Genomic DNA, 17,778 nt, shown 5'->3' with positions numbered 1-17,778 from the left:
CTTACTCAGCACCTGACAGAAATACATGAAAGAGAAAAGGAAGACATAGTCATTAAGTTAAATCTCTCACTTAAAAATCTCCAGCTCACACCCTGTTATCTTTAGCTATTTCCCCTCTACAAATATGCAATGCCTTTATTCCACAGGCATCCAAGGGTCTTGATGTTAGGATGTTCCAAGAAACTATTTTTGAAGTGACATCAGAAATCTGCTACAGTCAGTCAATGCAGCCAGCAACTTTTCCAAGAATAAAATAACCTTAACTTTAGAAAGTAACATTTCCCCTTGACTGAATGAAATTTGACAGGTGTAATACAGAAATCTCATACAGCATCCCAGACACACTTTGTTCAATTTTAGTCCCTTCTCCATGCTAATCAGATCAAACTGAATACTCAGCCTTACTAACTACCCATTTATATGAGAAAGGTATGGCTTACAAGATAGGGTAAGCTTCATAAAACCATTCTCTTCAAAAAGACAAGATTTCTGTAGAGGTATTGGCTGGCTCAATTTATCCTAGAGCTAAAACACACTTGAGAGAAATGTTCCAAAACTACACCGACTTTCATGTCTATCTCAGACAGAACTCGGCACCTCCCTTTCAAGTGATGTTGCTAACGCTCCCCAAGCTAACCAGCTTGCTGCAGCCTAAGCACAGGCATTTAAAAATTAACACAAAGGTTTTGAGTTCCTCTGAACGGAAGCCTTCCACTTCCCCCTTACAATCAGAATTGAGACCTGGTAGCTCTGACAAGCATCCTGCACACATCCTTGCTTTAATTACTGTAGGTGACCTCTGATAATGGCCTGACAACTTCACCTCTCAATCTACTACAAAGTAAGGCCTAACCCCTTGCTTCTACGGACCCCCTCGCACTGCAAGAATCGCTGCTTCGGCCAAGAACCACCCAGCCGCACAGACTAAGGTGATTTACAAAAGGGCATGGGTTTGTGCCCCGCCATCGGCCTCCCTGCCGCGGCCGGGTCCAGAGGAGTTCGTATGATCCCAACCCACCGCCACCCTTCCCGGAGGGGCCGCAGGAAGGAGGCGGCCGAGGCCCCCCTTCCCTCTGGGGCTGCAGCAGTCCCCGAGGCCCCGGCTGCTCACCCCTGCACGCCCGGGCTGTATTTCCTGGTCTTCCAGGGGGTGCCGGGGCTCTGCAGCGCTGGCTGAGGCGGCTGCCGCTGCTGGTGGGGGGAGTTGTTGACGGCGACGCCGCGGCTGCCGGAGAGCAGATAATTCATCCCATAGGTGCTGGCTTTATTCTCCCGTTTCCTGCGGCCCGGGTGGTACTGGTGCTGCTGGGGAGACGCCGGGGGCGGGTGCGGGCTGCGCGCGGGGTGCGGCGGCTGGTGGTGCCCATTCACAGCGTTCACTTTGTTCTCGTGGAAGTTAAAAAACTCCCCGGGTCCAGCCCCGCTGCCCAACAGCCCGGGAGGAGCCACCGCCACCGCCCGGGGGCCGCCGGAGGAAGAGGAGGAGCCGCCGCCTCCGCCACCGCTGCACGATCCCGAGGAGGAAAAGCCGGGACTCTCGGTGCCGGACTCCACCGACGAGCAGGAGGACGAGGAAGACACGGAAGGCGACTTCTGCAGCCGCCGCCCTCCCTCGCCGCCACCGTTAACCGCCGCGGGGCCGCCGGGCACAGCGGGCACCAGTCCGGTCAGCAGGGCCGGCGGGGAAGGCGAAGGCGAAGGCGGCGAGGAAGAGGAGCAGCAGGCGCCGGGCGCCCCGAGCCGCACGCAGCCGTGCCCGCGCGGCGGAGAGGCGGCAGAGTCCAGCGCCGGGGAGTTGAGGCAGAGGTAGTGCGGGAAGCTGGCGCCGCCCCGGCCCCCCACGCCCTGCGAGGTCTCCCAGATCTGCATCCACAGCGCATTCGCGGGTCCTTTCTGCTCGGGCTGGATCCAGGCCACGCGGGGATCCATCCACGCCCGCCCGCCGCCGCCGTCCCTCACCGCCCGGCCAGAGCTCCGCGCCGCCGCCCGCTCACCGCCCGCTCCCTCGCTCGCTCGGCCCGGCAGCGGCGCTAGGAGCGGCCCGGCAGCAGCAGCATGTGTCGCGGGGAGGAGGGAGCGAGCGAGGGCGGCAGGGCGGCCGGAGGCAGAGCCGGGCGAGGCGAGCGCGGCTCGGGAGGAAGCGAAGGCGGCGCAAACTGTACCCGGCGCTGCCCGGAGCGCTCCGCTCGCCGTTCCAATGTGGCGTGTCCCCCTCGCCAGGGCCAGAACCGGCACTGCGCATGTCCCTCAGATTTTAAACCTTCACCGGAGACGGGCGCCCTGGCAACCGCACATGCGCGGGAAGCGGGAGGGAGACGGGAGCTGGGAATGCTCCCCCTCCCCGGCGCTCGGCCGCCCGCGCCGGCGCGGAGCGCGGCGGACGTGCCTCAGCCCCGGCGGCGGGGTGCCGGCAGCTCCGTTACTCCCAGAGTCACGGAGTGGGTCAGGCTGGAAGGGACCACAGTGATCCAGCCTCCCTGCTCAAGCAGACGCGTGCCAGAGCACGTGGCACGCGATTGCGTCCGGACAGTTCTTGAAAATCTCCAGTGAGGGAGACTCTGGGCAACCTGTTCCAGTGTGGAACAGTTCCAGTTTCCAGTCCTCCTCACACAGAAAGGAGGTTCTTCCTCGTGTTTAGGTAGAACTTCTTTTGCACCAGTTGCTGCCCTTTGCTTCTTGTCCTATTGCTTGGCACCGCCAAGAAGAGCCTGGCTCCGTCCTCTTGACAACTTCCCTTCAGATACTTACAGACATTCATGAGGTTCCCTCTCACTTGCCTTCTCGTCATCTCTGTGAGCGGCTGGCACAGCTGCAGCCCTGCCTCCCTGTTGGTTTCTCACAAAAACTGCATTGTCTGACCCCTCCATGGCACATCTCATCCCTTTGGAGAAGTGTAGCCCAGTTCCCACAAAAATAAAAGGGTGGATTTTGAGGTCTAATTCAGGGCAGAAGCAAGTGCAGGCAGACCTCCTTTGGGGAGGCTGAGCAGTGGAGAGTGTGGGGCTGAACAGGGCCACTCCACTCCCTGAGGGAAAGGGGAGGCCTGGGTGATGTGTCCAAGCAGCACCATGCAGTTCATAACCAAGGGAAGGCTTTCCTTGGATTGGTAGCACCAAGACAGCACCGCAAAGCACCACATTTCCACTGGGTACTTCAGTTTTATTGGGCTTGAGTCCAGGACTGTGGACAGGACAGGGAGACAGTGCCAGTTCCAAGAGGTGTCTCTACTGGATGGGTTTCGCATGCAGTTATCACTAAATAAAATGGACGCTGCTATTGGAACGGGATCAGACACAGAGGCACTGTGATCTGAAGATGGGCTTTAACAGTCACCTTCCCAGAATGATGTCTGTGACGGTTCTCTTTCTAATCCAGTGATTTGCCTATTTCCTTGAGCAGCTTCAGCGTGCATATGGATAAAGTGTCCTCTCCTGAGGTACCCCCAGAAACTCCAGCCGTCTAGGACTCCCCAGACTGTTCAACAGAGCCCTTAACTTGACTGCAGAACAGCACAGAGAAGAGTTGTCCATGCATAAAGGCAAAAACTATCTGGAAATCGTAGTTAGAACAGCCCTCCAATGCAGCTGCACGGTACTTCTTGAATGAGCTAGCTGCTGCAGAAGATGAGAAAAGGAGAGGTCCTGCTCTCCATAATCCTGCTAATTCCTTTCCCTGCTGCCTTGCACAATCCCTGATATTGATCAGTGAGCCAATTTAACTTTTTAATTCAGAGAAGACCACACTTGGAAGAAAAGTAATAGTTTTCAGCAGTTCATTTTGAATTAGCTTACTTTGTGATTAGAGCTGGCACTAAGGAGGGGGTGGAGAGAGGACGAGAGAACAAGACTCTCATTTGCTAGCAAAGGATAGCTGCACTTGATGCAGTTGTATTCTTGAACTATGCCCTTAGACTTCAGAGCAAGGGAAACTGATAGGAGGGTGACAGCCTAATGTTTATTACCAGAAATCATTCAGAAAAAGCAGGTCATTAATTTATTTTTGTTAAGGAATAGGCCTGTTTTCAGTATTCACAGCCAAAGTACACAGTAAACTAACCAAACCCAAACCACATGAAAGAGCTATTCATTATTTTTAGTGTAGGAGTATGTTCACCACAATTTTTTGTGTGGTCAATGAAGTGTTCAGATCTTCAGCAGAGATTTCAACTTGAGATACTGATAGCAGTCCTTGGTTTTATGGTTCATCTTCTAAAAGATTTTGGATTATTTTGGTTTGGTTTTAATTGAACTTGAAAGAAGACAAATAAACAGGCCCCTCGACTCTGTTCTTTTTATAAATGCTGTAAGAAATAAACCAGAGAATTACACTGTCTCTTCTTTCAACCCTGAATACTTTGCATTCCTGTATCTATGATGGGCTGGGTACAGCAAGGAGAAGTGAGGATTGACAGTATTTCTGCAAGCATAGCTGCTGTGGTATGCTAATGGTTGGAAGAGTTACTTTGTAGATCGACTGTGAAATACTGAGAAAGCTGAGGCAGCTACAGAGCCAACACTTCAGCCTTTTTATTTCTGTGTTTTGACTTTTCATACATCCAGTAAAGGTCACATCTTCAACCTGCTGAGTTAAAACTCTTAAAATAAAGGAGAACTGATCAGTGTTTTCATAGGATCATAGAATCACAGAGTGGTTTGTATTGGAAGGAACCTTAAAGATCATCTAGTTGCAACCCTCCTGCCATAGGCAGGGACACCTTCCACTAGACCAGGTTGCTCAAAGAGGTGGAGGGGGAAACCAGAAAGACACAATGGCCAATCTTATGGAGACCTTTCCAAGCTCAGCAGTTTCAAGACCTGTTTTCTTTATTTCCTTCTCTACCCTGCTGCCTTCTTTTAAAACTCAGCACTTTAGAGGGCCTGATTTCCTTATTTGCTAAAATTATCTTCAACTTCGTTTTCAGCTCTAAGTGGTAGACACCACTGCTTTGTAAAAGGCAGTAACTCAGAAACAGTTTTTGAATGAGGAGAGACTCTCACCAATCCCAACACTGTCTTGGAAGAGGCTAGGCTGTTTCCTGAAGTAGCCACAGAGAATTGTCTCTCACTGGCTTAAGCTGTGTTAGACAGAATTTCTGAAGCTACAATAGTGCTTTGTATGGGTTCAAGACAGCAGATACTATGTAAGTGTAATAGAGAACATGGAATGGATGGCTGGGCACAACGTGATTGAAAGTCCACATTTTAAGTACTTGGAGAAGAAGGAAGTCTCTGAGAAAGCTATAAGCAATGATTTGATAATACACCATTTATCTATCTCGTGGTGATTTGTCAAAGCTTGTGGCACATCACTGAAATATCTCTGAAAAAAGGAGGTATTACATGTTTCCTACATAAATATGTACAATATGGAGAAATAATACCTGGTGGTCTGTTGTGGCATGAAAACAAAAAAGATTATCATCTTCTAACATCAGCTTTTTCTCTCATCTGTTTCTAGCCTCTCCAGTGAGAAATCTAAATAAAGCATGTTTCTAATCTTGTCTCCTTAAAGTGAGAATTTCTCTCTAAAAGTAGCAAGTGAGAACTTCCTTTGCAAGGATTAAGTTGTTTTGAAGTCTTGTTGATTTTAATTCAGCTGTTCTTTACTGAGCGAAACTCCACACTGAAGATAAAATTCTCAGAATGTTTGGAAGTCAAGTACAGTTTGGCTCAAAAATATCCTTTCTTTTCAATAAAGCTTCATTCCCACTGTTGAATTTGTGAGGATGCAGGTAATGAAAAGTCTCCCCCTATACTTGGCACTGGTGAGGCTGCACCTTAGATCCTGTGTCCAGGTGTGAGCCCCTCAAATCAGGAAGGACCCTAAGGTGCTGGAGTGAGTCCAGAAGAGGGCAGCAAAACTGATGAAGGGTCTGGAGCACGAATTCATTCCATAAGGAATGGCTGAGGTGGATGAGGTTGTTTAGCCTGCAGAAAAGGAGGCTCAGGGGTGACCTTATAACTCTCTACAACTGCCTGAAAGGAGGCTGTAGGCAGGTCGGGGTTGGTCTCTTCTCCCAGCCAACCAGTGACAGCACAAGAGGATACAGTCTCAAGCTGTGCCTGGGGAAGTTTAGGTTGGACATTAGGAGGAATTACTTCACAGAAGGGGTGATTAGACATTGGAATGGGCTGCCCAGGGAAGTAGTGGAGTCGCCATCCCTAGAGGTGTATAAGGACATGAAATTTGGATTTTGGCCCATATGACCTTGATTCTGGCCACCCACAATCACACTACAAGCCTCTGATATGCATCACCTCCTTCATGCTCACCAGCTCTGATCTCTTTTGTGGCCCATAGCCATTCACTTAAGAGCTGGACTCAATGATCCTTGAGGGTCCCTTCCAACTCAGAATATTCTGTGGTTCTGTGGTGGGATGGATGGAGAAGGCACAGAGACTAGGGCTCAGCAGTATATCTGACCACACTCGTACCTGATGAAGGCGAGGAGAGGAAAGAACTGAACAAATCAAGGTCTCAAGTTAGATGGGGATGTGAGAGAAAGGCTGCCTCGTCGAAGGAGGTGCATCTTTAACGAGTGACCTTCAGAGTGTGCTAGTCACCAGGAGATAATGTTGGGGAGGAGGTAATAGGGAGACAGTTTCCTTAGCTGCACTATCATCATTTTTTTTTTTCCTCAGTAAATTCCTGAATAGGAGAGTGGAGATACAATTTTCATGTCTCAAATGTAGCTGATCACAATAGGGAGACAAGTAGAAATCCAGAACATCAGTTTCTAGTTCTTACAAGGTATGATTTGGGGAATTCTTTTAATCTGTTGTCTGGAAATACGGGCTTTTACCTTCTTCAAAATGGCTTGTGTTTCCCATTAAAGAAGGCCGGGCATGAGTAACCCTGGACAGGCTTAAACGATGTTATATTTTGTCCCTGAAATCTTCTACTTGGCTCAGTCCTTTCTCTCTTCAAGGATCTATGTCCTCTTCTGATGAACAGTAAGCATCAGCCAAATTTAAGTTGTTGAGGTATATTCAGAGCCAATTAAAGTACAGAGCCTGAAACAGCTGTCAACCACCAGCCATCTCCTCTTCCCACCCTGTCTTCCTTGCTCTTACAAGGGCTGCCAGCCCTGTGTCAGAGAAGCTGAACACATGATAAATCAGCAGCTGAACAGCTGCAGCTTCCAGCCAGGCATGTTCATGCACATGAAAATCCTTTTCTAGCTGCCTACATAGAATAGCTGTGTGGTAAATGGAGAAAGCGTGGGAGGCAGTTCACAAGCCATTCTGTTCCCTTTGCATTCAGGGTGGGATCAGAGTGGGAGAGGGTGCACGGACAGCCGGGTGTGATTCTTGCCTCATGCTGCTGGATATGTGTCAACGCTTCTGGTGGGAACTCTGCCTCGGAGACCTTTCATCACTCTGTGCATGGTATGGATGTGCAATACTACAACAGGAGCAAGGTAAAGGTGCCACCTTGACATTCCCACAGTCGATTTACATTGCTGTATTTGGGACTCTGATAGGGATTACTTTCAAAAGTCTGCTTTATTATGAATGTTTATCTTAGCTTGTTACACAGTACTTAAATACTTAACACAGCATATTTTAACAGTATTTGGTGACATATTAAATTCCTCTGTATCAAGGATGTTCTATGAAAGTTTTAAAGGTGTTCTTGTGTTCTGTTTTGTATCTTTTAATCATTTAGAGAAGGTTTGGGAGCATACAGGTTTTGGAAGGTTTGTTTTTTAACTCAGAGATTGGGAATTCTGCCTTTGAGACTTGTCATTTTTCATAAGAGAGGGTGTTCTGCCAGCAGTAACACTTAATTGAAGACAAATCTCACAGACTTTATTTCTTCAAAGCTTTCTATAGATGTGAAATTAAAATGTGATAACAAGCACAAAGAGGGTTTTAAGAATAATTTTAGCTGTAGAAAATCACAAACAAATGAGAGAGATCATAAACAAATGAAGTTTATGCTAAATATCTATAAAGCTTTTGAAAGTACTTTTCTAAGTGGGATCTGTAGAGTTGTATGAAATCAGATGCTCTGTCTTCCTGTCCTGGTTAGAACAAAGCCCTGGAAAGAGTTGCTTTTGTCAGAAGGGTTGCTTGCCTTTGAATGACAGGTTGAGAGAATATATTAAGGCTACTCTCATGAAAGTTCATAGTAATAAACTGGTTAGAATTCCTCCCTTACTTGTGTTTGCAATCTAGGTAGTCCCATGATCATCTCTAAGTTGCCACTCTCTAGGCTGCTGCAGAGGACAGCTGAGGGCATGCAGAACCACAGTATTGTGTGAATCCTGGCAGAGGGGATTCCACAGTGTGATTGCGTGTGCACTAATATGGAAGGAAAAAGTAGATCTGGCTAGTCTGTATTCTAGGAGAAGAACCTATAAGTAAGGCATTGTCCCTCCTAGCAACAATATTAGAATAAAAATTCTTTCATCATATCTGCTGGGTGTAAGCTTTCTGCTGGGGAGAGCACAAGGGGACAAGCTGTGACAAAGCTGATGTAAAAGTTACTTAGTGAGGATGTGCCCTGGAACTCTGATCTGCCATGTTAACATGGCAATCAGACAGGGCACCAGCTGCTTCTGTACTAAACCTGGAAGGATCATTTATGCATAACAGAATGACCATGGTTAGAATTAAGGTTACATCAGGTGTCAGCAAAAACTATCATTGTGAAAGATATAGTCCACTTTTATTAGCTCCCATGCTAGATCAAAGGCTTATTTGAACTTGTACGTATTTTGAGAAGATAATTTATCTTGCATGGTCAGCTGCCTAAGTATTTATCATTGGTTCATCCTGCCCACTGGTCCTCAGCTATAGGCAGCACAGGCACATACCTACATGAATTCACTCTTTAAATAGAAACTGCTCTATAGCAATGCACCTCCCTCTCCTTAAGTATGTCTGCGTCCTGCATCTCCACCTTCAAAGCTATTATTTTTAACTGTTCTTGGGCCACAAGTAAATCACTTGGATGTCTCAGGAAGGAGATTTCCATAAGAGAAACAGCTTTTTGCCAATATAAAAGTGCTGACCTGAGCTGTATTTGCATTGGGCCATAGCTAAGTTAGCAGAGAAGTACAGAAGATCAAAGGAGAGCAAGATTTTTGGCAGGTTTTTAGCTAAAGTTGATATGCAGCAGCTGTAGGATAGATTAGATAGGGACTGATAAGAAAGAATAATATGGTTTAGCTGGTCCTTTAGAATGAGGATAGGAACAAAGATAGGAAAAGCATGCATGGGTAAGAGAACATGGCTGGCAATTTTATTTGATGTAGAGAAATATCTAGACTAGGAATAAGAGGAGCAAAAGAGGTGGAGTGGTCAGATGCAGATGTTGGCCAGGGAGCCAGGAAAACTGTCAGAATGAAGGCTCATCAGTCAGCACACACATGTCCTTTTGCTCTTTGAGGGACCAAAAATCAAGGCTAGGAACCGGAAGAGTATTCAGGCACCTCTCCCTCAGACTTCCTACCAGCACTCCAACTTTCTTGCACCAAATCCTCCTATGGGTCCTATACTGTGGTTCAATATTCAATCGTATAGCACTGTACAACTTTCTCTGCCGTCCTTGTGAAATAAAAAGCAGGCTCACCATCAGCTCTTTCCAGTGCATGGACAGACTGTGGACAGACATCAGCTGGGACTTCTGCAGGACTGCTTCAGCTTGTCAGTACCATTTCCCCTTGGGACATTACACACATGCAGTCCAACAGACATGCCTTTGGGATCCTGAAGGCTGTAGATGAACAGAACATGCCTGGGCATTCCAAACCCCCCTAGTGATGGCAGTGCCAGTATCTCCTGTCTGTGGGTATCAGCAGTGAATCACAGAATTGTTTAGATTGGAAAAGACCTGGTCTGACCAGGTGCAATCCAGTCCAACCTTTAACCCAGCACTGCCAGGTCCACCACTCAACTGTGTCTCTATGTGCCACATCTACACATATTTTAAATACTTCCAGGATCCCTTCAGGGAATCAACCATTGGTGACTCCACCAGTTCCCCAGGCAGTGTGTGCCAATGCTTGACAACCCTTTCAGTGAAGAAAGTTTTCCTAATAGCCAATCTAAACTTCCCCTGGTACAGATCGAGGCCTCGATGTCCTGTAACTTATCACCTTGGAGTAGAGACCAACTCCTAGCTGGCTACACCCTCCTTTCAGGCAGTTATAGAGAGTGATAAGGTCATCCCTGAGCCTCCTTTGCTCCAGGCTAAATAATTCCAGCTCCCTCAGATGCTTCTCATTAAAATTGTGCTCCAGACCCTTCCCTAGTCCATTGCCCTTCTCTGAACTTGCTCCAGGACCTCAATGTCCTTCTTGTAGTGAGTGGCCCAGAACTGAGCACAGGATTTGAGTACTCACCAGTGCCAAGCAGAGGGGGAGGATCACTGCCCTATTGCTGCTGGCCACACTATTGCTGATACAGGCCAGGATGCCATTGGCCTTCTTGGCCACCTGAGCACACTTTGGCTCATGTTCAGCTGACTGCTAACCAGCACCCCCAGGGCCTTTTCCAATGGACAGCTTTCCAGCCACTCTTCCCTGTTGCAGGGGGTTGGTGTGATCCAGGGGCAGAACCCAGCACAGAGAACATGATAGTTACCTGCAATGGCAGATTCTATTCCACAGCCATGCAAACTGAGTTAAGGAGTCTGTTCATAATATCAGTCTCTAATCTCTGCAAACATGGGCTTCACAGTAAGTCTATGCCTCTGAGCTCCTGAGCTCATGAGCTCTATGGACATGCAGGTAACATTGAAGAAACAACATTCATTTTTTGTGGTGAGAGCAGAAAAGGCATGAGGAAGGGTAAAATGCCAGAATTTAAACAGATTAGGATTTCTGATAGCCTGAGGTTACTGTGCTTAATTTAAGATAGCAGAATATCTGTTGCACCCTCCAGGCAGGTCATGGGCCAGAGCAAGGAGAGGCTGCCATTCCTGCTGCCATGTGCCAAGCTGAAGCTCCCATGTAGCTTTGTGATGGGGCAGCTTTGCTTTTACCCATGCCTCAAATTCACCACTGTCTCAAAGCATCCAGAAGCCTGGGAACAGTTCCAGGTTCTTGCAGCGAGGCTTCACAGGCTGGTGATCCACTCCACTGAGTCCAGGCAGTTCATTGATGATTGTAGTGCTTCTCAGCTGAGTGAAAGGTCTGACAGCCCTGAAGCCAGGAGTCTGCCTTGGAGTAGTCTGACCTCCATCCAGTACTACAGCTCAAGTTGAAGATCTTTGCCATAGTTGCTGACAGATGACATTTGCAATGGGATAGGCTTTACTTGCAGAGTCTCCTGCAGAGCTCATGGTGTGGTATTGACCGATGCTGTCAAGCAGATAGGTATTCATTCTGTGCACAGGAACATAAAAGTTCAGCTTTTTTTCTTTCGATGTGGTAGCAAGTATGCATGGACCTCCTTCTCCTGGGAAACAAGTTAATTTGGAAACAAGACATTTGTGCTGTGGCTCCATGCCTGCCTGGTGGGACATGGAAATGCTCTTTTCATCACCAGGCTGTAGCTGTTTTCTCATTCAGGGTTGCCTGGGGATAGCTGCGAAGTTTATCCCAGCTGGTTACTCATGAGGCAGTGACAGACATAGTGCATGAGACTTATTTTTGTTGGATGGAAATCAGTGTAGACTGATCAGTCCCTCTGCCCTCTAGTGGGGACACTCTTGATCCTTCTCTTCCATGACTTACCTTTGAGAACCATACACAGTATCAGTCTGTACCCCACACCACCCAGTGAGATGCTTCAGGAGTTCCACTACATAAATCTATGGCTGACTCTTGGCTGTGAAGTGCAGACCCCTTCAGAGTCTTCCCTTGAACCGGATCTATTACAGGTAGACAGGGGAACATACAAGGATCTGTCCTGAAGATGTGGCAGCTGCCTGTTTCACCTTTTGCCCTGTATTTCTTCCTGCTGTTTTCTGCTTTCAGTATCCCTGTGACAAGTGAAATCCTTTCCCTGCTCTGAGTGCGGTATGTTTCTTGTTGAGGACATGTTACGGTTAACCATACACTACTTGGCTTTGCAATATGATTCCATTGCCTGGTGCTGGCCTGGAAACCATCTGTTACTACTAGCAATGGCTCTGGCATAGGGCTAGGAGACAGGGTGGAAGTGGTTTGACCTTGATTATACCATATAGGATAGACAGCTCTGCCTCAGCTTTCTACCTAGCTACAAAGAAAAATTTCTTGACATTTTTACTGCGTGGCATAATTCTTAGCGGGGCCTGATTCAAACTCTCATTCAGTTTGAACTCTCTCATTTAGGCCACATGGAAACTGGCAAAAATTACGGACAAAATGTTTTGATCTCACAGGAATTACATCTGCAGTTACCCACAAGGAAGAAAAAATGGTCTGTGATGTCTCAGGGCAGATCTCATCTATCATCCTGGAAAGTTTCAAATTGGATCTGCTAGAACAAAATACAGTATACATTAGGAAAGATAAAACCTTTTCTAGATCAAGTGGAGCTCTGGCTGAATGCCCAGCCTTACTGTCAAACAGCTGGCCTTGCTGTTGGACAAAGAGTAGTATGTTTCTCTGGAAGAATCTGTACAGAGGCTAACAAAGATAAGGGCCTTGTCCCTGGAAATGAAAATTACCTGTTGTCTTCACGAGTATCCATTCCAAATCCTTACAGGAGAGCCTTTCAGAAAACTGATTTACTTAAAATGAAAGCCCATTCAAAGGCTGTTGTTTAAAATGTCTTTGGAGATGTGTGTTCCTAGGCTGAAAAATTATGGCATTATATCTCTATAAACAATAGAGCTGTGCTTTGTATTTTGTATTTTCCCCTATATCTTATGCCACAGTCATCTACTTTAGAACATATTTAAGTTGCAAATAACTAATAAATGTAGAACTCAACTTTTCTGGTCAGTACCAGCATTTCCCTTTCTGCTTGTCCTGTAAACACTGCTTGGCAAAAAATCACCAGCACAAACACAAACCTATGATAAAGATATTATATATTAAATACCTATGATATTATTAAAAGAAAAACCAAAAAATCCAGACCAACACCCAACCAAACAAAAAAAAAAAAAAAAAACCCAAAACACACACAAAAAAAAAAAACCACCCCAAAGTAAAACTTTGCTCTAGGTAAGCAATCTTTCCTCCACTGGAAACTCTCCAAGAACCCCTCTTAGTTCATGAGATAGTCCATAAATTCACTGTGTGTAAAACAATGTTACATGAATAAATCATTGAATTGATTTTTCCCCCTGGTGTTGTTTTCGGTTTGTTTGTTTTAACTGAAGGGGTTTAGTGAAAATCTGAGACAAGAACAGGCTAAATATACCAGCAGCCAGAATGCAGCTGCAGGCCTCTCAGAATTTTCCATTTCCAAGTGGTGTCAGCTGTGGAGGTTGAGGACCCAGGGCCTCTTGCTGGATGCCCTCTGTGTCTGAGCACAGTCAATGGTGGATTCAAACTGTGTCTCCATGCATGCATGGGCTGGTGCATCCAAGTGCCAGTGACTGAGGAGATTGAGATCCAGAGACAGCTACTGGGCAAATTGAGTGCCTGTGCCCAGCTGCTGGAGGCATCCACTTTGTACATTTGTATTGACATATTTCTCAGAAAAGGACAAAAATCTTCTAATCCCAAACCAAAGCTGTAAGCCTCTGAAGGGCTGAATTAAAAAATTCTCTGGGTGGGCGCGGCATCTCTCTGTGTTTTCCCGGTCCCCAGGCAGCTCCGGCACCTAGAGCGGTACCGCCTCTCTCCGGGACCTGGGATCGCCGCGTGTTTCCGGACTCAGCTCCATGCTGATGTCCGGGCAGGGGTGGCAGCGGATTCTCGCCACTGCGAGCGAGAGACACCAGTAAAGAGTGAAGGAACGTCTGGATTCCCCATGCGTGGAAGGCTGAAAGTTGTTTATTGCCACGGGGAGCTGCGCTGAGGCACTGCGACCTGCTCCCAGCTTGCACGTGAGGAAACACGGCGTTGGGACTCCGAGGCGCAGGATTATATCGGGGACGGGGCCAGGAGAGCAGGGACCCTCCCGCCCAATGGGGGCAGGCACCGCGGAGATGACGTGGACCATGGCACCCAACGGGGACACGGCTGGGGTGGACCCCGGGCTCTGGGGTGGACAGGGAATGGGAATTTGGAGTGAGGGGCACTGAACCCTCTGGGCAGGACGGGGAGTGGTCACAGGAGTGGCTCTAACAGCCAGGGACCTGGAGTGAACAGCCACAGGGAGAGGGAAAGGGGAACAGACACAGGGGGTGCGCGGGGGTACACAGAACATGGCTAGCTAACAGATCAGAACCCCTAACCTAAACCCCAAACCGCGATGCATCAGGTGGTTTTCCATCTATCCTGGCCTCCTTGGCCGAGTGCTGTGACACCAAAGGAGGGTCAATGCACTAAGTGCTGGCAAGGTCTAGCTATCAGTAACTTTGTAGAGGATGGTGCCTCTTACTGAGGGCTGCCATGCTGGGGGCTGGAGAGGAAAGAGGATCATGAGCAGGAAGGTTAGCACTCCTTGTTCTACATGTTGTACAACACAAACACAGATGGCTGGTGCAGACCTCTGCTGGTAATTTATTCATGCTCGTTTGGGGGTGCATACTTGTCTGCTTCCCGGGTCCCTGAGCCGGAGGAGAGGACTGTCTTTGAGTTTGCTGCTGTAAGTAACAATTTCTGCTCTAGGCAGTGCTTAGAGGGGACTGGAAACTATGATGCAATAGGTACCCAGTAAGCCCACATCTGTGCAGTGCCACAATAAGACAATTGAGAACAGCGTTAGACTGAATTTTATATGTAAGGAAATGTTAGATAATCATTTCATGTTTCTAATTAGCCTAGTGTTAATGAAGATACAAAGTGGCAGAAGATGACAGTATTACTCAATGAAAAATAAGGCATGGTTTGTCATCTGCAGTGTAACTAGCAATTTATCTTTTTTTGATCTGATGCAGAAACAAGAACATTCAAGAAGATCTCTGAGGTTTAGCCACAGTAGCAGATGGGGTTGCATCTGCAAAGGAGATTGTTTTGTCTGTTTTGAATTGAAATTAAAAGCTGTTGCAATGACAATTCATCTAGTATGAAGAATTAGGAAACAAAGTGCAAGTACTTTGGGGTTTTTTACTTTTAATAGTAACCATTTAAAGAGTAGTAATTACAGCATATTATTCATTGAAGTCTGGAATGTCTACATTGCATGGCAATTTCAGTTTAGGAAAACCACTTAAAGCAACTGACAAAAGACTTTTCCTGCAAGTGTTAGTGTTTTATTTTGAACTTTTATAAATTCAAATATTTTATTGGGCTTGCAAGGCAAGGTTTTGGTAATAGGGGGGCTACAGGGGTGGCTTTTGTGAGAAGCTGCCAGAAGCTTCTCCTATGTCCAACAGAACCAATGCCAGCCAGCTCCAATACAGACCTATCACTGGCCAAGGCTGAACCCAGCAGTGGTGGTGGCATTGCTGGGATAACAGTTAAAAAGGGGCAAAAAGCCCTGCAAGTGGAGAGAGTGAGAATATGTGAGAGGAGCAGCTATGCAGACATCGAGGTGCACAAGGAAGGATGGGCAAGGAGGTGCTCCAGGTGCCAGAGCTGAGGTTCCCTTGCAGCCATGGTGTGGCAGCTGTGCCCCTGCAGCCCATAAAAGTCCGTAATGGAGCAGAGGTCCACCTGCAGACCAAGGAGGACTCCACACTAGTGTTCTCTTTTTGCTTATGAAAATAGTTCATTTTTTCTTGGTCATTTAGCTTTCTATTCATAACATTATACTGCTGTATGCTGTCTACATAGCTACTCATATTTTCTAAACTGCTTCTCATAGTATTACTTTATTCTATCCGTAATTATAATATACTGCACTGTTTCAGACTAAATATTATGCTTAGTCTAATACTCTTTATTTCTGAGGCCTAGTAAAATCTGCAAGGATTATTTGAAGTGTAAAAAGGACTAGGTTACTGATATTAGTATATCCTGATGACTGTCCTTTAACACTTGAGCACTTTCACTGCACTATTTGGGATTTTCAATTCAGTTCTCCTGTTCCGATACCATCACCATTTTTCAAAGAGACAGGCAGAGAATGAAAGAGGAAATGTACTTGCCTTTGAAAAACATTAAAATCCTACAAATCTACACTATTGGACTGGGGTGCTTTGTCACAAGGCTTCCTTGCACATTAGCAGGACTTGGCTCTGCACAGCATGTGTCCCTTGGTCTTCTGCAGCAAAAACATGTGGACTGGGGACATAACTGGAAGCCTCTTGGACTGTTCACCAACACACTAATTGGATTAAAAAGGTTAGATTCCAACTCCATGAAGCAGCCAGCAGGACAGAAAGACATCAGGTACCTGTAGTAGGTTTTTTCCTGCTTACATTGGACTGGTGTTTAGTCTGGACAGTGCTACTCAATGTCTGAGCCCCCATTCCCAGATCACACAGCTGTTTCTTTTCTGACAGAAGTTTATAACTAAATTTGCGGTTGTTTTCCCTTTCAATAGCCCAAGAGAAATTGAGTGCTCCCTCTCAGAGCAGCTGGAATATGTGGCTTTGCTAGTGCTGTCTCTTTGGATCCAGCCACCCATGTCCTCTCAGAAACTGGATAGGTATTTCCAAAACAAGAGAAAGCAGGGACAAACAACACCACTGACACATTCCTAGCACATTGGTAAGGCATCATCTCCAGGGAAGCATTACACCAAAGGATACCAGGTGTTAGGTTTTCTTTCATCTCTGTGAGTGAATAACCTATTGCTTCCACTACCCACTTGTACACAACAATGCATCATGTATTAGCTTTGATTTTTAAGCAGACATGGTAAATCAAGGAAGGGATGTAAAAAACACGTCGTTTTAAGAAGTTCAAGAGCAAGCTTCAGTTGTGCAATTCTTTCAGATGCAAACCTTGGTTAAGGCTTTGCCCTTCAGTTGTCCTGCAACAGAAATTTGCTTGCTTACACATATTTTTGTGTGGGCACATGAGCACACAGATGGTGATAGATACGTTGCATCACTGCAAAAAGTGGTGCAATTTTAAATTGAGACCTGCCTTGCTCACAAAATGGATGTGTGTATGAAAGACTGCCCCGACAACTGCAACTATTATTAGTAAAACTGAGGAGCATAGAACAGACTGGGACGGTCTCATACTAAAGTTATTAATATATTTAAATCAAAAAACAGGATATAAAAACTGTGGTAGGCACTCAGGATTTCCTGTCTGCTGGAAGAATTCAAGTTTATACAAGTAATTTGCATACTATCTTCAGTCCCCCAAAAGATAATATCATGCTGAATCTCAATTGAAATAGTTGAAACAGCAGGTGCTACAGTTTTTTCAAGTGAAAAGTGATCCAGCAGCAGGAGAGGAACCCAAATAAGCAGCCTCTGCTTCAGTTAATCTTTGCTCTAACTGCAAGTGTAGAACATCTCAGCTGCATACTTTGTTTTACGTAACTGAGAATGTATTACTTGACAAATTTACCTTGTGACTTTTAATAACTGCTTTGAGTGCATCTCATCAAGATCACACATGCATCTAGGTCATTCTAATCCAATCTTCTTGTTACACTCCCCAAGATCTCAGCTGGGATAATGAAATTGTTGATACAAAACCCTTGGTCAATCTCCACAAGTAAGAGCGGGGATTAATAACATTAAAAAAAAAAAGTATTCAAGCAAGACACCACAAATAATGTTTTATTAGTAAGGGATTTTGGGGAAAGATGTATCAATCTTAATAGAAGTATCTCTTTTAAAAATAGCTACAGATATACCCAATAGAAAACATGCATG

The 17,778-nt window shown here is 46.3% G+C and overlaps 1 protein-coding gene across 4 annotated transcripts in view; it reads right to left on the bottom strand.

Annotated features, from left to right (window-relative positions):
* Nucleotides 1-2,272, bottom strand: part of TENT4A (terminal nucleotidyltransferase 4A) — a 58,800-nt gene extending 56,528 nt beyond the window's left edge. For 2 of the 4 annotated variants that reach the window (XM_068196343.1, XM_068196353.1), the window contains exon 1: nt 1,112-2,271. In XM_068196343.1, coding sequence (XP_068052444.1) covers nt 1,112-1,929 — 818 coding nt within the window. In that variant the 5' untranslated portion in view covers nt 1,930-2,271. Of the gene's footprint in view, nt 1-1,111 lie in introns of all 4 variants that reach the window. The other 2 variants (XM_068196370.1, XM_068196362.1) reach the window with 2 other exon arrangements.
* Nucleotides 2,273-17,778: the final 15,506 nt, after the last annotated feature.

The sequence above is a fragment of the Anomalospiza imberbis genome, chromosome 1, assembly GCF_031753505.1.
Source record: "Anomalospiza imberbis isolate Cuckoo-Finch-1a 21T00152 chromosome 1, ASM3175350v1, whole genome shotgun sequence".
NCBI lineage: Eukaryota > Metazoa > Chordata > Aves > Passeriformes > Viduidae > Anomalospiza > Anomalospiza imberbis.
This window is presented reverse-complemented; position numbering and strand designations above follow the sequence as displayed.